Source organism: Hyperolius riggenbachi, chromosome 2, assembly GCF_040937935.1.
Source record: "Hyperolius riggenbachi isolate aHypRig1 chromosome 2, aHypRig1.pri, whole genome shotgun sequence".
Classification (NCBI taxonomy): domain Eukaryota; kingdom Metazoa; phylum Chordata; class Amphibia; order Anura; family Hyperoliidae; genus Hyperolius; species Hyperolius riggenbachi.
The window spans coordinates 80,139,633-80,162,214 of NC_090647.1; the positions used below are offsets into that span (position 1 = coordinate 80,139,633).

At 44.6% G+C, this 22,582-nt stretch overlaps 1 protein-coding gene across 2 annotated transcripts in view; it reads right to left on the bottom strand.

Moving 5' to 3' along the window:
* Positions 1-205: 205 nt before the first annotated feature.
* Positions 206-22,582, bottom strand: part of SAP18 (Sin3A associated protein 18) — a 37,991-nt gene continuing 15,614 nt past the window's right edge. Inside the window, exons 1-4 of one of the 2 annotated variants that reach the window (XM_068266958.1) lie at positions 10,433-10,606; positions 9,107-9,216; positions 3,122-3,244; positions 206-519 (exon numbers count right to left, since the gene is read on the bottom strand). In XM_068266958.1, coding sequence (XP_068123059.1) covers positions 363-519; positions 3,122-3,244; positions 9,107-9,216; positions 10,433-10,504 — 462 coding nt within the window. In that variant the 5' untranslated portion in view covers positions 10,505-10,606 and the 3' untranslated portion in view covers positions 206-362. Of the gene's footprint in view, positions 520-3,121; positions 3,245-9,106; positions 9,217-10,432; positions 10,607-22,582 lie in introns of those variants that run through there. The other variant, XM_068266959.1, reaches the window with a different exon arrangement.

The window sequence follows — 22,582 nt, forward strand, 5'->3', positions numbered from 1 at the left end:
AGTCAGAGATTTCATAAACTGAGGAGTCGGAGCTGGATTTTTGTACCAACTCCACAACCCTGATTATGCAATGTTTCATTCATTTTCGGTGTGTCTCAATACTTGACCACAGGAGGCGGCATCATCCCATGAGTGCTACTGAAGTAAGACTAAAGGAAATTCTCCATGTGTAGCTCTCAAACTAACATTCACAGGACAACAAAGCTCGATTTGTTAAAAACTTTATGATGGGTCCAATGGTTACAGAAACAGCTGGGAGTTACGCACTCTCCAGTATGTAAGCTACAAAAGAAAGTATTGATGAAAACATTACAAAGGGGGGGAAAAAAAAGTCCTTAAACAAACAATTCCACAATGTGAAATCAGTACGGTCTCATACGTCCAGAAGGAGGTGGGGCTCTGTTAGGAGGCGTTATTGCAATATCTAGATAATCCCCAATCTGGAACCTCTGTGACTGTAATGTCAGGGAATCTTCTGATCCTTTCCTTCCAGACACAGTGCTGCCAATCTCCTTTATCCTAAAGGCAAGCAGAGAAATGTATTAGTATAAATCAGCTACAAGATTCACATATTCAAAAACCCTTAACCAATCAGAAAACAAACACAACCCACAAATATCAGAATAATCTCTCCAGTGATTCTATAATCAGCCGTACACGAGCCTGACTTATGTTGGTCGAAGGCAACCGATAGTGACCGCCTCAGCCGATAGTCAGGCGTGTGTACAGCAGCCAGTAGGTAGAGGGGGAGGTGCACAAGGCCCAGGGCCCAAAAACACTCCGGAGTGCTCCAAGCCTAAACAAGATCCAGCAGGTAAAGACAGTATAAAGGCAAAAAGCGGCTGGGCACGTCCAGTAAAAACAGGCCTTTATTGTGATTCCATTAAAAAGCAATGCTAAGGACCAGAGCAATGGTCAGCCAGGAGAGAGGGTAGCAAGCATGAAAGAGACCTCTACAGCTGTTTCGCACTCAGCAAGGAGTGCTTCATCAGGACAGCCGCCGACAGCAGCCGCCGACCCCCCAACCCATAACCAATCCATCTACTCAACCCTAGCTATGCCGATACCATTGTTCACGCCACTCGTGTGTTTATAAAGAACAGCCTGTCTAATTCTCCCTTCTCAGCAAGTAATGAGCTAGTGTAATTTGAGCTGTCAGACTCCTCTGCAGAAATCTGAGCAAATATGTAAACGTGGGAGGTTAACCCTTTCTGAGCTCCCACGATACCAGGTAGTAACCACTCTGCGGGATCTCTGTACGAGCTCTACAAGCTGTAACAAGGAAATGTTTTTCTTTAACAGTTATAATGCTGTTGCTTATTTTTTAGAGCAGAGAGGAAGTTCTGAGTTCAGCTCCACTTTAAAGGATACCACAACTGACATGTGGCATAATGAGATAGACATGGGTATGTACAGTGCCTAGCACACAAATAACTATGCTGTGTTCCTTTTTTTCTTTCTCTGCCTGAAAGAGGTAAATATCAGGTATGTAAGTGGCTGACTCAGTCCTGACTCAGACAGGAAGTGACTACAGTGTGACCTTCACTGATAAGAAATTCCAACTATAAAACACTTTCCTAGAAGAAAATGGCTTCTGAGAGCAAGAAAGAGATAAAAAAGGGGGAAATTCTTATCAGTGAGGGTCACACTGTAGTCACTTCCTGACTGAGTCAGCCACTTACGTACCTGATATTTACCTCTTTCAGGCAGAGAAAGAAAAAAAGGAACACAGCATAGTTATTTGTGTGCTAGGCATTGTACATACCCATGTCTATCTCATTATGCCACATGTCAGTTGTGGTATCCTTTAAAGAGGATGTCTCATTTATAAACTGGTTCAAAGCTGTGCAGAACGGTTTGAATAAGGACAACAACTTTTTATATTGGTATGAGACTGATGATATTTGAACTTTCTTAGCCATTATAGCTAAACTTGTGAACTAAGAATTTACGATACCTCTGGGTCAATCCTAATCCCAGGTCTGTGAGCAGGGAGTAAACAAGGATCCTTATCTTAGCTAACAACCTCTAACCCCATGTAGATGGTCTGTTTGAATTAGGGCATTTTAATGACATGTATTTATGCTTGAAAAAATATCTGTTTTCCCTTTTGATGTTGCATGTATATAGCTGTCTGTACCACCAGTTTGCAAACTAACAGGATATAAGCCCGACGAAGGCTGCAAGGCCGAAAGCTTGCTTTTTTTATTCATTTTTAGTTAGCCAATAAATGGTATCATCCTGATTTAAAACTGCTTTCATTTAAAATGTGTGACCCTTGTAAATATATCCTTTTTATCTTAAAGCTTCAGTCCAGACTGTTAACACATAGGGCCTGTTTCTATTAGCGCTAAATTTCTGCATTTCAACACACGTGAATTTGGACGGGGAAACAGCCTAGGCTTCCTTCCACATTGCATGTGGGGAAAGGAGAATAAAGAGACGGAAGGCATGCTGTATAAAAACGTATCCAAATTGCTATAGCCACGCATGGCATGACCAGCGGGATTCAGATGCGTCCCACATCACAGCTCTGTCGGCACACAGTGAAAACAAGATGCATGCTGGCACAAAGTGGAAACGGGCTCTAAAGCTGCGTACATGCACAATTTCTATCACCTGCAGAGATTGGCACGCAATCCCTTGTGTGACAGTTTAGGGACAAATTCCTTATCGATGCAGCAAATCTTTTGCTGTGGGAGGAGGAGCAAGGGCGACATGTGACAGCACAGAGAAGGCAGGACGAGTAGCAGAACAATGCCCTTGGCCTGCGCTTGGACGAGATGATGACTCAGCCGTTTGGATCTCTTGCCAGCGGATGGGGGATCTTGTACACATGCTAGATATTTGTCAGTACCATCTAGTGTGAATACAAGGCTTTAATCTACTACCGGACCATTTCCAGGACCAATACACATGAAGAACGTACATATGGTTTTCCACATTCCGTGGTGCAGACCTCGGATATCAGCTCTGGGCTGGTTCTGTATTCTAATGTTTTGATACCAAACATCCCTCACTACTGGAACTCAAGAATGTAGAGAGTTGAATCCACATGCCAGTAAACATACGAACCAGATATAATATTTAGATCGACATACTATGGAAACCGTGACCATACCTGTAGTTTGGCCGCTTTGGGTCAGGGTAAACGATGGCAAAGCTGAAATGTGTGCCTTTCTTCCGAGCCTCTGGGTACACCTCTTTCACTAGGCTTGTTAACTCTTTTAAAGTAGCATCCATCCTACAAGAAGATAAAATATAAATATCAGAAATTATAATGATCTTATCTTACATCAAGTACAACAGTACCCAATGTTAAGACTAACCTGTGCTATGAAACATGAGACTTTCTAGGACGTTTGATATTTAATATAGAAGACTCTATAAAATATTGAATCTAATAAAAATGTATTAAGACATTTATGATTGACTTAATCAAATGTTGATCAAACATGTTGGTTCTTCAGCCAATCAATGCTAGTGGAATTGAGAGTACCCAACTCAGGTTCCGAAAGCTTTGCACTTCAGCGGTAGTGATGGTCATGTCATAGGAGAACTCATGGAGAAGCATGTGATCAGTTTGGTCATGTGATAGATATGCAAGTCTGTGATTTGCTAGTCATGATCACGTGCTAAAGCAGGAAGTGTTCACAGCAAATCAGAAATTTGTAAATCTATCAGCTGATCAAACAAATCACATGCTTCTCTTTGAGCTCTCCTAGACAGAACCATCATTATTCATCAGAGCTAGCAGCTGCATTGGTACAATCTATACAAGACAAGATTTATGATGAAATGTTGTCTAATAGTCCATTTAAACCACTGAGGACTATGGTGCATGCAGAGATTTTTTTTTTTGCAGAAACAAATCTCATACATCTCTCTTGAAGTATTGCTGTTTATGTTATTCAATGCATTGCTGCTATCACATCAGCCACAATGCGATACTCCATGGATCCGAATTGTAGCTATTGCAATCTATTGCCACAGCACATTTAACGTTACCTGTCCTGAATTCACTTTTTTTTTCCTAACACACAACAAATTACCAATATTACAACCTGATTGACACCATTTTTGAGTCAAATAACATTTTCCAAAATCTCTTGTGTGAGTTGACAATATATACACATGTCTTGGTTTGTATTCTTTTAAGAATGTCAGGTCCCATCACAAAACAAGCACATCACTGCTATAACAAGGGAAAAAATAACTGTCACTATACTACATGGTGGGGAAGGGGGGGTTGGGGACACTAAGAAAAAAAAGGGAGAAAAACAAAAACAAAAAAAGTGACCAAAGAAAGTCAACCCCTCTGATGCCCAATGACACCTGACCATTGGGGGCACGCTGTTCCTCTTCAGTAACCCAAGCAGGAGATTAAGATAAATGAAAATGAATAAACTTTGAAGAGCATTGGTGTGAGCTTAAGACTACCTCTATGTATTTATATTTTCAACTCTAAAGCTTGTTCATTTATTAGTAGTATTTCTGCAGGAGATCATTATACTCAATTTGAGAAAAGTGGCTACAAGCTTCAACATTTAAATGAGAACTGTAGTATATGGAGGCTGCCATATGCATTTATTTTTTAAAGGATACCCGAACTGACATGTGACATGATGAGATAGACATGTTTATGTACAGTGCCTAGCACACAAATAACTATGCTGTGTTCCTTTTTTCCTTTCTCTGTTTGTTAGAGTTAAATATCAGGTATGTAAGTGGCTGACTCAATCCTGACTCAGACAGGAAGTGACTACAGTGTGACCTTCACTGATAAGAAAATTCCTCTTTTTATCTCTTTCTTGCTCTCAGAAGCCATTTTCTGCTAGGAAAGGGTTTTATAGTTGGAATTTCTTATCAGTGAGGGTCACACTGTAGTCACTTCCTGTCAGGACTGAGTCAGCCACTTACATACCTGATATTTAACTCTTTCAGCTAGAGAGAGAGAAAAAAAAAAAAAAAAAAAAACAGCATAGTTATTAGTGTGCTAGGCACTATACATATACATACACATGTCTATCTCATCATGTCACTTCGGGTATCCTTTAAGCAATATCAGTTGCCTGGCTGTTCTGCTGATCCTCTGCCTCTAATAGTATTAGCCACAAACCCTGCACAAGCATGCAGCAGATCAGGTGTTTGGCCCAGTACACACCAAAACCGCTAGCAGATCGTCAAAACGTTAGCAGTTTTGGGAGCAGAGAGCCGATATTTGCCGGGTGCACACCGAGCGGATTTTGTATGCGATCCGCCGGCCGCATCCGCGTGGCTAATATATCTCTATGGGCTGGTGCACATCGGCGGTTTGAGGTTTTAAGCAAACCGCAAACGTGCAGCAAGAGGCACGTTTGCGGCTTGCTAAAAACCTCAAACCGCCGGTGTGCACCAGCCCATAGAGTAGGGCTGCGCGGTTTTGCGGTTTTAAACCGCAACCGCAATTCACGTGCAGACAATCTACAGATCGTCAGTAACTGCGGTTTTGTCCCGCCTACCGCCGCGCCGTCCTAAAGAGCCACTGATTGGCAGAAGACAGTGCATATTTATGAATGTCAATGAGCCGGGCAACAGGGGGAGGGAGAGTCCAGTCCAGAGCAGCACACAGCGCCACCAATAGCTAGATAGAGATGGTATGACGGAGGCGATAGGCGGATCTGCACAGAGGGTACAGCTCCGCCTACTGCCGCCATCATACTATCTCTATCTAGTGATTGGTGGCGCTGTGTGCCGCTCTAGACTGGACTCGCCCCCCGCTCATTAACATTCACAAATATGCACTGCTGGTGTGCGCCGGCGGAATCCGGAAGTGACCGGAGTCACGCTGCCTGCCGCCCGCCTTGAAGTAATGACGACCTGCCGCTGCCCCCTTCCCGCCAGCGCAAAATGGATGCCCGCCGCTGCCCCTTCCCGCCAGCGCGAAATGGATGCCCGCTGCCTGCCATCGCCACCGGTGAGCAACTTTGCTGTGCCTCAGCCTGCTGGACTTAATGGTGGCAGGGAGCGAGAGGCCTCAGCCTGCCAACAGAGATCCCCCAGCCAGTCCTTCCACCTGCATTGTGCAGCAGCCACCTCTAGCTCTGGCCACTGTCTCTCCCCCTCCCTCTCTCTTCCCACCACTGTCTCTCTCCCCCCCTCTGTCTCTCGCCTGCCCCCTCTGTTATCTGCCCCCTCTGTTATCTGCCCCCTCTGTTATCTGCCCCCTCTGTTATCTGCCCCCTCTGTTATCTGCCCCCTCTGTCTCTCTCTTCCCCCCCCCCCCCCTCTCTGTCTTGCTCTCTTTGTCTCTCCCCCCTCTGTCTCTCTCCCCCTCTCTCTTTCTATCCCTCTCTCCGGCTCTTCCCCCCACCCCCCATCTATCTGCCCCCTCTGTCTCTCCCCCTGTCTCTCTCTCTTTCTGTCTCTCTCCCCCCTCTCTGTCTCTCGCCTCCCCCTCTCTCTGTCTCTCTCTCCCCCATCTATCTCCACCCTCTGTTATCTGCCCCCCCCCCCCCATCTCTCTCTTCCCCCCCCCCTCTCTGTGTCTCTCTCCCTCTCCCCCCCTCTCTGTGTCTCTCTCCCCCCCTCTCTGTGTCTCTCTCCCCCCCTCTCTGTGTCTCGCTCTCTCCCCCCCTCTCTGTGTCTCGCTCTCTCCCCCCTCTGTCTCTCCCCCCTCTGTCTCTCCCTCTCTCCCCCCTCTGTCTCTCCCCCCTCTGTCTCTCCCTCTCTCCCCCCTCTGTCTCTCCCTCTCTCCCCCCCTCTGTCTCTCCCTCTCTCCCCCCCTCTGTCTCTCCCTCTCTCCCCCCTCTGTCTCTCCCTCTCTCCCCCCTCTGTCTCTCCCTCTCTCCCCCCTCTGTCTCTCCCTCTCTCCCCCCTCTGTCTCTCCCTCTCTCCCCCCTCTGTCTCTCCCTCTCTCCCCCCTCTGTCTCTCCCTCTCTCCCCCCTCTGTCACTTTCGGAAGAGTGTGACCATGCACAGGAGGCTGAATCAAAAAACACAGTGGGGAGTGCAATCAGCCAAACAGAGTTAAATCCAGCATACAGAAAAAAGAGGCTTTGCACATCCCTAAGTAAAACTTTTGATTTATTTGAAAAAGATTAAAAGGCATACATTACAAATCCCAAAGGTATAACGGAGAGAGGTACAGGCAGGTGGGGAGGTCAGGTCCGTTATACCTTTGGGATTTGTAATGTATGCCTTTTAATCTTTTTCAAATAAATCAAAAGTTTTACTTAGGGATGTGCAAAGCCTCTTTTTCTGTATGCTGGATTTCTCTCTGTCACTTTCTCCCTCTCTCTCTCTGTCACTTTCTCCCTTTCTCTCTCTTCCCCTTTCTCTCTGTCACAGGACATCATGGCCACAACCACCCTCAGCCACTGCGGCCACTGTCAGCTCTGCCAGTGCCACCAGTGGCCCAGGTCCACCAGCCCCTGTGGTAGCCAGGCCACCATCCCTCTCTCTCCCCCCCTCCCTCTCCTTCCCTCTCCCTCCCTCCCTCCCACTCTTTCTCTCCTCACTCCATCCCTCTCTCTCCCCTCCCTCTGTGTGTCTCTCTCTGCCCCCCTCTCTCTCTCTGTCGCAGGACTGTATTAAATTTCTCTGCGCATGAATGCAGTAACATTTACAAACATGACAGAAAATGACATCATACTACACTCAGTTTGATAATATGATTTCATTTTCTGTCAGTGCATGTTTGTAAATGTTACTGTACATTGTGAATTTAGTGCTAAAGCTTGTTTTGAAAAAAATCGTGAAAAAAATCGAAATCGCAATTTCTAAGAGAAAAATCGCAATTTCAATTTTTCCCTAAAATTGTGCAGCCCTACCATAGAGATACTCTAGCCACGCGGATGCTGATGCGGCCGGCGGATCCGCCCAGTGTGCACTGGGCCTTTGACATTTTTGTCAGATCTGACAAGATTAGCTGCATGCTTGTTTCTGGTGTGATTCACACATTTCTGCAGCCAAATAGCTCTGCAGGGCTGCCAGGTAACTGGTATTGTTAAAAGAAAATCAATATGGCAGCTTCCATATCTCTCTCTCACTACAGCTTTCCTTTAAAGTGGACCCAAATTAAAAATACAAGATTTCAGAAATAAAATCTATTTTCTAAATTATAATAATAAATAGCAGCCTTTTTTTTAACTGCATGATGACAAATATAAAATATTTAACATTTATTGGAGAAACCCCTCCCTTCCTTTCATATTGCCGGGAAATAATCCGGCAAACTGGCAGCATAGATGGTGTCCGGCAATGGAGGAATTGCTAATGGCTGCCACCTGTATAACCCTAGTTATGCAAAGAGGAGGGTGAAAAGCATGCACTGAAATGCTCATAGATTTGAAGGAATGTTTATTTATATTTGTATGTGTCAGAGTGGTGCAACTAAATATTTTGAATTAAAAAAAAAATGTTTGGTTTGGGTCTGCTTTAAGTGCTACCAACCTTTCAACCAGTCCTCAAAACTAGAAAGATTTTATTCTGCATGTAAAGGAGAACACTGTCACAAGCCCCATCTACACGATACGATTCTTTTATCGATTCGATTACGTTTCTATTTACGATCCGATTAAATCCAACATGTCCGATCGGGATTCTATTCAATTTGCCATTGCAAAACAATGGCAAATCGAACTGAATCGAATCCCAATCAGACATGTCGGATTTAATCGGACCGTAAATAGAATCAAAATCAAATCGTAAAAAGAATCGTATCGTGTAGATGGGCCTCTGTGGAACCTTACTGGTGATGTGAAATAGCCGTCAAGCTATAGTCCCCTACACCCACGGTAACTTTGCTGATGTTTAAAACATGGCTGTGGAGTCGGTACAAAAATCATCAGACTCCAACTCCAGGTACCCAAAGTTACTCTGACTCCTCGACTCTGACTCCACAGCCCTTGCAGGGCTATAGAGTGGGTACAAAAAAAAAAAAAAACAACATGCACCTACTCAGTTTATGAAACTTCAGACTCCAGGTACCCAAAAATTGCTCCGACTCCAACTCCACAGCCCTGGTTTAAATTGGTTAGTGTTCCCACAATAAAGGTGCAGTGAAAACATACGGTACAGTGCCAGAGCTTCTCTTCTATATCAGTTTGTGTGAATATCATCTTACCATGTATAAATCTGCAGCTCACTGGATGGCACATTGCCTCTCTGGAACTCTTCTGGCCTGTGATGTCTGCCACTATTCGTGGTGAAGACTCTTAGAAGCAAAGGACATGTCTGGAAACAGAAAACAGAACATGACCATTAGTCACAACAGATTCAATTGGTTAGTTCAGGTATTTAGTTGGGTTTGTTTTGGGGCAAAGGTGTTTTTTGTTTTACTTTTCTTCTGCATGATAAAGTGAATCTACTCTTTTCACAGTGCTTTATGCTGGGCATACACAGCGCAATTTTTCCGCGTGATCATTTCGTCGCTCTATTCCGAAGTCAATTCTCTTATCTTCCGCTCGTTTTTCTTATATTTTTCCATACACTTCAATCCAGAATCGAGCAGGAAACCGATGGGGCGGGATATCGGTCATGTCGGAAATTATCTATCGTGCCATCTTAATGGCTCAGAATTAACCCGTGTATTCCCAGCATAACTATACTCCAGCATTCTAGGCAAGATTCAGGGCAGTAATGCTAGGAATACACAGGTCGATTTCGCCGCTTCATTCTCCCGATCGAATCGCCGCTCGATTCCGCAGTCAATTCTCTTATCTTCCGCTCATTTTTCTTCTCTTTTTTCCATTCACTTCAATCCGTAATCAAGCGGGGAAACGATCAGGCAGGAGATCGGACATGTTGGAAATGATCTATCGAGCCATCTTAATGATTCAAAATCGAGCTGTGTATTCCCAGCATAAAACCAGCGTGGTAATTTGCAGTTGACTAAAGTTAAGCATAAATCTGACCTGTATGCACTTTTTCATTCACCACGAAACAACATTATTGGTAAGATTTTCGACAAGCGCTTATCGCAAATCTGATCAGGGCCGTGCTACTTTTCATACTCTAGCGTGGCCACGCAATAAGCCAAAGCCACTCATGCACAAGGGGCTTCTTGCTGCTGCACAGGCAGGGCTGCGCATGGGCCAGAAGAGCAGCAAAGCCCCAATGTTCCAGAGTACTTTATTGGTAAGTATGTGATTTTTCACAAGAGCTTCGGCTTGGTATTGCTTTGACCATACTAGACCCCTTCCAAAACATGATATGGAGCTCATGCTGCTCTCCTGCAAATCACTGGCCTTCCTCCCAGTTTGCCTCCATGCAGCTGCATTGCTGCTTTCCTGCTACTTACTGCCTGGGGACACGTGCTTAGCTAACCCCCTGAACATTGCACCCAAACCTACTAGCAGCACCCAAACCTACAGATGTGCACGCTGTATACAGATGCATGCTGGGGGCGCTGTACACAGATGCACGCTGGGAGCCCCATATATGAGCTCACCTTCTCCCGGTCTATCGGCTTCTCCGGCTCTTTCTTGATCTCCTCCTGCGTCACCCGCGATTCTACCGCCATCTTCTCCAGCTTGACACCGCACCGAGCAACCCCGCTTCCCGCAAACCGTCCACACCGTGCCGCTTCCGGCGCCTGCGCTCTGCGTCACTATGCTATGCTCGCAGAACGCTATGCGCATGTTCCACAACTTCTCCTGACGTCATATTTCTTAGGCCCTCAGGTCGCCATGTTTGCGAAGGGTAAAGTGTCGTCAGCGCGCGGCCGCTGAGTTTCCAGTTTTTAACAGGAATTTTTAGTGAACAAAAAGTTAGGTACACGAGTATATATCCACCTAATTATATGGATTATTGCAATTCATTGTTGAAGACATCCATTCCTTACATCATACTTCCCAACTTTTTGAGATGAGAAAGAGGGACACTTAAACCACACCCCTGATCACGCCCCCGTCACACCCCTAGCCATGCATGCCATAAAGATTTCATAAGAAAAATTTACCTAATAATTTGCCTCTTTTCCAAGCTAAATAAGCCCAGTTTATCCAACCTTTCTTGGAAAGTTGGTGTTTTTACACCCTCTGGAGTGTAAGGACTGGGACCCACAGGAACGATTTTAGCAGCGTTTTTGGATCGCCGATAATCACCAGCGATTCCAAAAAATGCATTGCCAATATATTTAAATGTTAGGGTGACTGCACTTACGTTTAATTGCAATAGCAAGATAAGCAGCATTTTCTGCTGAATGCAATGTATAGAAATGCTGCAAAATCACCTTTCAAATTGATACTGCAGCATATTGATTTTTAAATAAGCTGAGAATTTTGATTTTTAAATAACGTTAATTATACTTACTGAGTGTCCCGATGTCCACCCTTAGTTCTGTCCTCTAGCACAAGAGGTCACAGGCGCCTCTCTGTGGAGGCCGAGCATTGGGACACCTGGTAAGTATATTGACATTTATTATAAAAGAAAACGCTGTTTGGAAGCACTGTATAGTATATCGTACAGTGCTTCAATTCACCCGGGAACACAATCGCAATCGGCCTAGAAAGAAAGAGACAGAGACTAAGATCAGGTTCATGCATAAAAGGTGTACAGTTCTGCTCTATTCCTGTCAGTTTTCATCAGTTTTGAATCCGTTTTCTATGGCTGGGATCACACATACAATGTGTACAGTTCTGTTCCTGTCAGGTAAAACTGATGAAAACTGACAGGGCAGGAATAGGACAGTACTGTGCGCTTTTTTATATGTAAACAAAGTCTTAATATCTTGGCTCTTCCTGTTCAGTAAGCCAGTTACTATTCAGTAAGGAGACCTTGGGCAATACTCCCTAACACTGCTACTGCCTATAGAGCTTGTCCTAGGGGCTGCAGCTCTTGTGCTTTGAGTCTGCCAGGAGAAAAGCGCAATAAAAATGTTCTGTGTCTATGGCCTGGTGCACACCAAAAACCGCTAGCAGATCCGCAAAATGCTAGCAGATTTTGAAACGCTTTTTCTTATTTTTCTATGGCGTTTTGCTAGCATTTTGCGGATTGCTGCAGCGGATTTCAGTATAGTACATTTCATATATTGTTACAGTAAAGCTGTTACTGAACAGCTTCTGTAACAAAAACGCCGGCAAAACCGCTCGGAACAGGCGTTTTTCAGAGCGGTTTGCGTTTTTCCTATACTTAACATTGAGGCAGAAACGCATCCGAAATCCAAAAAATGCCTCACCCCGGCATTTTTCGTTTCTGCAAAACGCCTCCCACTCTGGTGTGCACCACCCCATTGAGATACATTGACCAAGCGGATCCGCAGCCGCAAGCGGCTGCAGAAACGCTGTAACAGCCGCTAGGTGTGCACCAGCCCTCTGTGTGTCTTAATTATGTAATCAGTTTTTTTTAAAGCAGAGCATATCAATTATACTGTCTCTAAACAATAAAGCTAGCTACTGTATACTGCAGGGCTGCCCAATAGGTCGATCGCAATCTACCAGTAGATCGCGACCGCCTTCTCGGTAGATCGCGGCCTCTCGGCCGTGTCTTGTTAAATGTTGCGGCCAGCAGCTCATCATGTTTAGCTAGCTGCTGGCCAATAAGGATGCAGGGGAGGAGACACAGAGAAGTAGACCAAAAGCACCTCAAAAGCTAGACATCATGCCAAGATCCAAAGAAATTCAGGAACAAATGAGAACAAAAGTAATTGAGATCTATCAGTCTGGTAAAGGTTATAAAGCCATTTCTAAAGCTTTGGGACTTCAGCGAACCACAGTGAGAGCCATTATCCACAAATGGCAAAAACATGGAACAGTGATGAACCTTCCCAGGAGTGGCCGGCTGACCAAAATAACCCCAAGAGCGCAGAGAAAACTCATCCGAGAGGCCACAAAAGACCCCAGGACAACATCTAAAGAACTGCAGGCCTCACTTGCCTCAATTAAGGTCAGTGTTCACGACTCCACAATAAGAAAGAGACTGGGCAAAAACGGCCTGCATGGCAGATATCCAAGGCGCAAACCAGTTTTAAGCAAAAAGAACATTAAGGCTCGTCTCAACTTTGCTAAAAAAAACATCTCAATGATTGCCAAGACTTTTGGTAAAATACTATGTGGACCGACGAGACAAAAGTTGAACTTTTTGGCAGGTGCGTGTCCCGTTACATCTGGCGTAGAAGTAACACAGCATTTCAGCAAAAGAACATCATACCAACAGGAAAATATGGTGGTGGTAGTGTGATGGTCTGGGGTTGTTTTGCTGCTTCAGGACCTGGAAGACTTGCTGTAATAGATGGAACCATGAATTCTACTGTCTACCAAAAAATCCTGAAGGAGAATGTCCAACCATCTGTTCGTCAACTCAAGCTGAAGTGATCTTGGGTGCTGCAGCAGGACAATGACCCAAAACACACCAGCAAATCCACCTCTGAATGGCTGAAGAAAAACAAAATGAAGACTTTAGAGTGGCCTAGTCAAAGTCCTGACCTGAATCCTATTGAGATGTTGTGGCATGACCTTAAAAAGGCGGTTCATGCTAGAAAACCCTCAAATTCTGCAAAGATGACTGGGCCAAAATTCCTCCAGAGCATTGTAAAAGACTCGTTGCAAGTTATCTCAAACGCATGATTGCAGTTATTGCTACTAAGGGTGGCCCAGCCAGTTATTAGGTTCAGGGGGCAATTTCTTTTTCACACAGGGCCATGTAGGTTTTGAGGTTTTTTCCTCACTAAATAATAAAAACCATCATTTAAAACTGCATTTTGTGTTCAATGATGTTATCTTTGACTAATAGTTAATGGTTTTTGATGAGCAGAAACATTTAAGTGTGACAAACATGCAAAAGAATAAGAAATCAGGAAGGGGGCAAATAGTTTTTCACACCACTGTATACCTGGCTAACCTATATTGAGGGCACATATACCTGGCTAACCTATACTGAGGGCACATATACTTGGCTAACCTATACTGAGGGCACATATACCTGGCTAACCTATACTGAGGGCACATATACCTATACTGAGGGCACATATACTTGGCTAACCTATACTGAGGGCACATATACCTGGCTAACCTATACTGAGGGCACATATACCTGGCTAACCTATACTGAGGGCACATATACCTGGCTAACCTATACTGAGGGCACATATACCTGGCTAACCTATACTGAGGGCACATATACCTGGCTAACCTATACTGAGGGCACATATGCCTGGCTAACCTATACTGAGGGCACATATACCTATACTGAGGGCACATATACTTGGCTAATAACCTATACTGAGGGCACATATACCTGGCTAACCTATACTGAGGGCACATATACCTATACTGAGGGCACATATACCTGGCTAATCTATACTAAGGGCACATATACCTGGCTAACCTATACTGAGGGCACATATACTTGGCTAAAAACCTATACTGAGGGCACATATACCTGGCTAACCTATACTGAGGGCACATATACCTATACTGAGGGCACATATACCTGGCTAACCTATACTGAGGGCACATATACTTGGCTAATAACCTATACTGAGGGCACATGTACCTGGCTAACCTATACTGAGGGCACATATACCTGGCTAATAACCTATACTAAGGGCACATATACCTGGCTAACCTATACTGAGGGCACATATACCTGGCTAATAACCTACACTGCAGGCACATATACCTGGCTACCCTACGCTGCAGGCACGTGTTTAGCATTTGAGACGTTGGTAGATCTCCTGGCCTCTGCAAATTTTAAAGTAGCTCGCAAGCCGAAAAAGTGTGGGCACCCCTGGTATACTGTGTACAGTTTGGTCAATGAGATGCAACAGGATTATGCGTATTTATGCAGCTTGAAAATGGACCAATCTAATCCTGACAAGCCGTAATTTGATTAATCCTTTTCAAGTTGCATACATTTGAAATTAGACTTTGCATAATTCAGTATTAACTCATAATTATTTGCATCTCATTGATCATCCCTAGTGATAGATAGTGAAGATGAGCTAGGTATGTCTTACAGGTATTCATTGATATATGAGAAATGGCACATGCAAAAGTGGAATTTCTGAGGTATGGGCTCAGAGTTCAGGTGTGCTTTAAAAATTATACTTCTAAGAGAAGGAGCATTTTTAAATGGAAAGGTACAGAATGCAGAATTCAAATGTTACTCCTATGCAATGCTCAAGCCAGTGAAACTGCGGGGAGTTTTTGGTCACGGCAACCTTTGCCCTTGCCAAAGCCCTTCAAACGGCCTGTTCATACCTTGTCCTTGCTTGCTAGTACCAGGCGCTTAGTGTGCTGCTTCATCTGGCCACATGGTGGCACTGCAGTGTTGATGAGATTCATTACCATGGCAATCTTGTCTTTCATCTTACCTTCTACTGTGTCCTATGGCAAGAGTAATGCTGGGCATACACGGCTCGTTGTGCGCCGGTATCGAACCAGCGGCTTGATGCCGGCGCGTCTCTGCTCGTCCGTGTGTGCGGATCGATTCCCGCTCGTCCCCGCGCCCGCTTTTAATCAGCCTTTCATTTGCTCCCATTGTTCTCCCCGCCGGTATCGAGTGCGGAATCGATCCGGCGGGGTATCGGACAGGTCAGAAATTATCAATCGAGCCATGCCCAAAAATACTTACCTGAGGATGTCATGCAGCAAAATCCCCAGTACCATCATTGCCGGAGCCCTGTGCCAAAACCACCCAGTGAAGAAAACTGATATAAATGGTGTAAAGTTCCAGCACTTTTAATCTGTTCCAGATCCTTAAAGGACAACTGAAGTGAGAAGAATCTGGATGCTGCCATATTTATTTCCCTTTAAACAATACCAGTTGGTTTGCAGCCCAGCTCATCTATTTGGCTGCAATAGTTTCTGAATCACAACCCTCAAACAAGCATGCGGCTAATCTGACAATAGTGCCAGAAACACCAGATCTGCTGAATGCTTGTTCAGGGTCTGTGGCTAAAAGTATTAGAGGCAGAGGATCAACAGAATAGCCAGGCAAACTGTATTGTTTTAAAGGAAACAAGTAGTTTGACCCAGCACTCTCAATGGAGACAAGCGTGCTATAGCTGATCAGAACTTGTTGCTCATCAAGTTCAAAAATAGCAAAAAAGGAATATCAGCAGCACCGCTACAGTGAAAAAGATAGCTCTTTTATTTGTGCAACAAAATCACATAGCAAAGATAGAGCTGGAGGCAACAGTTGCCTCCAGCTCTATCTTTGCTATGTGATTTTATTGCACAAATAAAAGAGCTATCTTTTTCACTGTAGCGGTGCTGCTGATATTCCTTTTTTGTTTTAAAGGAAACAAATATGGCGGCCTCCATATGCCTTGTTACAGATGCCTTTTAAAGATGCCAGAGTAGGACCAATCAGTGTTATTTTCCCTCCATTAACAGGTATTCACTCCGTTGTGTGCCGATAGTTGTCCTTCTGCCCCCCCCCCCCCCCCCCCCCCACACACACACACACACACAGCTACAGAATGCATCATTAGCCTAAAGGCTAGCGATGTGACTGCATAGCATCAGTCCCCCCTAATGGGTGACATTTCTTGCATGTGTATACAGTACTTAGCTTTACAAGTGTTCTCAAGTGGGTGGAAATTAACCATTTCAAAGCTAAACAAGAGATAGGAGAGATGCTTAGAGAGAACTGACCTTTACACTCAGGTGTGTGTTTGTATAGGGAGAAGAGACTCCCAAACAAGGGGATTACAAAACACTAGCCAGATTAAAGGTTAAACATTATAAGCAATTTTCTATTTTCCTAAATTTAACTTAAAAGGATACTTAAGTAAAAAACAAAAAAAAAACATAATAATTTACTTGGGGCTTCTTCCAGCTCCATGGACCCGTACTGTGCCCAAAACGTCCCCCTGGTCCCCTCTGGGCAGCGGCAGCAACCCCCGCAAAGCTGGGTTGTTGCCGCCATAGTTCCGCCCCTGTGTAATCCGCTACTGTGCAGAATGCTCCTGGCGCCAGGGGCACGGCCATGGTGCGCGCTGCTCGGGGCTGCTCATGCACAGTAGCCCCTGACAGCCCAGCTTTGTGAGGGTCGCTGCCACTGCCCGGAGGGGACCAGGGGGACATTGTGGGAACAGTAGGAGTTCAGGGGGCTAAAAGAAGCCCCAGGTAAGTAAAAATCACACAGTGCCTCGCACACAAATAACTATGCTGTGTTCCTTTTTTTCTTTCTCTGCCTGAAATAGTTAAATATCAGGTATGCAAGTGGCTGACTCAGTCATGACTCAGACAGGAAGTGGCTACAGTGTGACCCTCACTGATAAGAAATTCCAACTGTAAAACACTTTCCTAGCAGAAAATGGCTTCCGAGAGCAAGAAAGATATAAAAAGGGGAATTTCTTATCAGTGAGGGTCACACTGTAGTCACTTCCTGTCCGAGTCATGACTGAGTCAGCCACTTACATACCTGATATTTAACTTTTTCAGGCAGAGAAAGAAAAAAAGTAACATAGTTATTTGTGTGCTAGGCACTGTACATACCCATGTCTATCTCATCATGTCACATGTCACTTCGGGTGTCCTTTAAGATTCCCTTTAAGTTGTAGCACTGGGTTTTCGTATCACCAAATACTATTAGTTTGATGTAAAGTCAGTCTAGATTTTTGCTTTGACAAATAAGGCTGGGTGAGGGGAGTTGTAAGTGGTACTGCTCATTTCCACTAGAAAATGTCAAATATTTTTAAAGGACAACTGAAGTGAGAGGGATATAGAGGTTGCCATGTTTATTTCCTTTTATTAAACAATTTACATTGCCTGGGTATCCTGCTGAACCGCTGCCTCTAATTCTTTTAGTCATAGACCCTGAACAAGCATGCAGACCAGATGTTTATGACAAAAATATGACAAGATTAGTCAGCTTCAGATGTGTGAAACAGACTTTACTGATATATGATAGATCAGCAGGATGCCAGGCAACCTGTATTGGTAAAAGGTAAAATTATTATATTATAATTATATTGGAGCTCCCCTTCCAAGTGCAGGAGCCCCCCCCCCCCCCATTCCATGTGCTGCCCCCTCTACTTGTGTATTGTCCCTGTACTGCAGACCTTCTGTTTCATGCACAGCTCTCTTGGACATCAGCTTCCCTTTTCATCTGTTACTCCCCATTTGCAGCCTTTTCTTTCATATGTAGCAACCCCTATTTCATGTCCAGGTGCCTCCTTGGTCTGACTCCACCCAAGGCCCAGGCCTTGGTGGCCTTTCCAGAAATCTGATCCTGCCCAACAGGCAAAACTTTAGGACTTAGTACTATTCTTACAGAAACGTAGAAGTTCAGTGCCAAGATGCCAGTAAAAAAAGAAGGAATATATTCATTTTTATTTTCAAAAATGTTATCAGAATTTTTGTACCACTTCTTATACAGTTACCAAAAGTAGTCCCCATGCTATAGTAAAAAAAAAAAAAAGCAACATAAAAAAATAAAATAGTAATTTCAACACAAAACCATCAGATAGAACACATAAAGGCCCTATTCACATTTGAGCGTTTTGCTGGCGATTTCGGCAAAACGCTCAAGCACTAGCGCTTTTTTAAAGCACTAGTGCAATAATGCCCTATGGGCCCATTCTCACTTGGGCGATTTGCATTAATCGCCGGCGATTAACGCAAATCGCCAAACGCAAATTTGTATCCTGCACCATTTTCAGGTGATTTCACGTTAATCTCCAAAAATCGCTAGCGTTTTTCAAGTGTGAATGGGGCCAAACACCACTTAGATAGCAAATACCGGTAGCTGCTGCTCTGCATATTTTAAAAACTTCAGTTGACTTGACGGCACAGCTATCGCATAGGATAGGCTCTTTCAAGTGTGTTTCTAATAACATTTCAAAGACTGCAGGTCTGCTTTAAGTTTTGTACTTATGGAGAGAATACATCCAGGTCTCAGGGGTTACATTGTTTCAAATTCATCAGGTTGGGGTAATATGAAACTTGACAGACATACATACCAAAGCATGCCCATTGTGCTCTGTGTGTTGCGAGGAATGTGGTCTTTTTTTCACTACAGCCTAGTGGGGGTGAGCTTAAAACATTACAGTAAATATCAGTATTTATAGCTAGGCTCTAGGTAAATGTGTGTCCCATTTGGATGTGGTTTTAATGGCTACTGCATATTTTAGAAGCAACGCAATGGAGCGCAGGGAAATGCATTACATATCTTGTGGCATTAACCCCTTCAGTCTTAGGATTTATTGCCTGTGCTAGGAGAGAACTGAAGCAAATCAAAGAGGTAACTTGTGCCAAGTCAAATTCTAAATCCTGTTGAGTAGATACTGCGTTTATCTGGATTAGCGCAAGTGGCAGACCGCGGTGGATTTTGTGTAATGTTTCTGGTCCTTCTTCGGCTGTGGCCATAAATCCGACCATACATGGCCAGATGTTGCGTGCCCGACCACTGCACTTTTTAATTTAAAACTGATAGTCCTCATGCTCAGTCATATTCGGTAGTTGGCCTTAAAGAGGAACTCCAGAGAAAATAATGTAATACAAAAGTGCTTCATTTTTACAATAATTATGTATAAATGATTTTGTCAGTGTTTGCCCATTGTAAAAAAATTTAAATCCCTGATTTACATTCTGACATTTATTACATGGTGACATTTTTACTGTTGGCAGGTAATGTAGCTGCTGCATGCTTTTTTGGCAGTTGTAAACAGCTGTAAACAGCTATTTACTACAATGCAACAAGGTTCTCAGACAGGAAACTGCCAGGAGTACCACGGTCCTCAGAGTTTCTTGTGGGAGGAGTTTCACCACAATATCAGTCATACAGCGCCCCTGATGGTCTGTTTGAGAAAAGGAATAGATTTCTCATCTAAAATCAGCTACTGATTGAGATAAAGTTCAATTCTTGGTCGGAGTTTCTCTTTAAAGGAGTCATCAAGCAAGTAATAGTACCCAGAGAACTACTATGTCCCTTGCTGCAGCCCTGCTCTTCGCCGCTGGCTCCTGGTACCCGACGGTGCATCACCACATGTCTTCTACTGCGCCTGCTCGAGCGCCATTGTCAATCACCTCCACGTGGTCCGGAGCGTACTGCACAAGCGCAGAACTACTGCGACTGTGCAGACCGCTCCAGACAACGTGGAGGTGATTGACAGTGACACTTGTGCAGGCACAGTAGAGGATGACTTGGAGGTCGACCTCCACACTGTCGGGGACCGGGGGCCAGCGGAGCTACAGCAAGGGGCATAGCGGCTGCCAGGGGCTGGAGGAAGCCCTGGGTAAGTAGTTCCCTGGGTACTATTACTTCCTTTATAGCCTGTACAGATGCTAGATTACCCATCCGCGGCGACAGCTGCTACAGCCGCAGGGACACGTTAGTCACGTCCCTACAGTTTGGGGGGGGGGGGGGTTTGCACACAATCGTGTGGGCAGATGCCCGCGATCGCGATGTTGCTGGTAGCAGGGGGGATTGGCAGCAGGGGACAAAATCCCATTCCAATAACCACCCACCTAGAATAAATACTGTTTTTGTTCAAAAACAGTGTTGGTTCTTAAAAAGCTGCCGTGCTTCCTTCTGCCTCTGCTTTCCACCGCCAATCGTTAGATTTATGAATGGGAACAAAGTTGGATACCTAGTTGGATACCTATCAAACAAATGTGATGTTGTTGATGTCTTGATCGGAACTCTGGATTCACAGTATGTATACTTTTATATTCTTGAAACATTTCAATAAAAATATGCTTTAAAAAGAATCTGTAAGGAAAAAAAAAAGAGCCCCTTGGGGGTACTTACCTCGGGAGGGGATGCCTGGATCCTAATGAGAATCCCCCCTTTCTCCTGTGCAGCACGGATCCAGCGCTGGGAACCCAGACAGTAGCAGACAGCAATATTTACCTTTGAGATCCAGCGCAGGCGCAGTACGATCTCGGGCTCTGGCGGAAATAGCTGTGCCCGATTGAGTCCGCTGTACTGCGCAGGTGTCTCATGCCTGCACAGTAGAGCAGACCCAACAGGCTCGGCTATTTTTGTTATTTTCTGCTGTAACCCGAGAGGGAAGATGGTACTGCACCTGTGCTGGACCCCAAAGGTAAATATCGCCGCATGCTGCAGGTGCTACTGCTTGTCAGCGGATTTTCTGTTTTTCCAGCGCTGAACCAGGGCTACACAGGAGGATGGGGGAAGCCTCATTTGAATCCTACCTTTTTCCTTACAGATTCTCTTTAAAAAAAATATGAATGTCAGATAAGTTCTTGGTATGCACTGTATATACTCACGTATAAGCCTAATTTTTCAGCACAAAAAATTGTGCTGAAAAGTTACCCCCTCGGCTTATATGCGAGTCAGTGGAGCAGAATGGATGGCGGAGCAGGTTTTTTTACTGGCAGAGGAGTGTAAGGATTGTGCACTAGTGATCCTACTCTTGCCAGCTTGCACCCTGCTGTGTCCATTCCCCCCATCCCCTGACACATGGTGTGCAGAGTGCTCTGCTAAAGACTACCTGTGTCCCCTGACTTGTGGATGGAATGGAGCGTGCAAGTAATGTGTCAGCGGTGAAATGATCTGGGATTCTTCCTGTGTGGCATTCACTGTGTCTCATATCTATGACGACATCTAGTGGTATCTTTAGACACAGCTGTATCATTCTTGGTGCACATCTGGCTATGGGGAGGAGAGCTGACTTGCACTGGAGTGGGCTATACTAGGGAGGGGGCTTATACGTGAGTCAATCACTTTTTCCTGGTTTCTGAGGGAAAAGTGGGTACCTTGGCTTATACGCGCATCAGCTTATATGCGAGTATGTACGGTAACCACCTTCCTCTTCCTTCTAGCTTCACTTTTTTCAGCAACAAACACATGACATTGTTTTGTATTGTCAGGAAACAACATGATATAAGCTGGAAATACACTATTATAATGATTTTGCAAGTATTTGCCTTTATGCTGAAGCCCTCGATGTGCCTTCCATTCATATGTCTAACATACGGCTCTTCAGACAATGCTTGTAGCGGGAGAAAATGAATTAATTTGACATGGTGTAACAGGCATGCAGCCACACAGCTATACATGAGTTCTCCCTAGCAAACATTAGATAAGCTGAGCTATACAGCATGGGGAGATCATGTGTTTCTGAGTGCTGAATCCCCATTTCATGGCGTCCCTGAGGAGTAGCCGGTTCAGAGAAACAGAGGAGAGGTGCCAGAAGGAGGGCCTGGAACTGATTATATTCCCTTCTTACATGATTCTTTCCAAGCTCGCTGCATGGGAGCCAGGAAAACTCTGCTTAAGCAGAAAAGTGCAACTGTGGCCCAGAACCTCTGCTAGGGAGAAGGTAATAAACGTTGCGAAATCTCATCACTGTGCTGTTATGTAAGAATCTCAACTTTAGAAATACACAAGTAGGAAGGTGGACTGTAAAGGACTGCATGGAAATATTTGTGAAGGAGAATTCACAATACTTTACTTGTAGCTCTAGATTGCATACAGGCAATGCTGCTGAAAAAAAACACTGAGCAAGCAGCATAATGTAGCAGCGTAGCATAGTTTCAGGCAGAAATAAATGGTTAGGGTCAATCATCTGAGGGACCATACAACAGACGACTTGGTGGCCGATCGACCATCCAATTCAAATATTATAATCGAATTGGATGAAAATCGGTGCTGCCAAGTGCATGCTCGACCGACAAAGCAACCA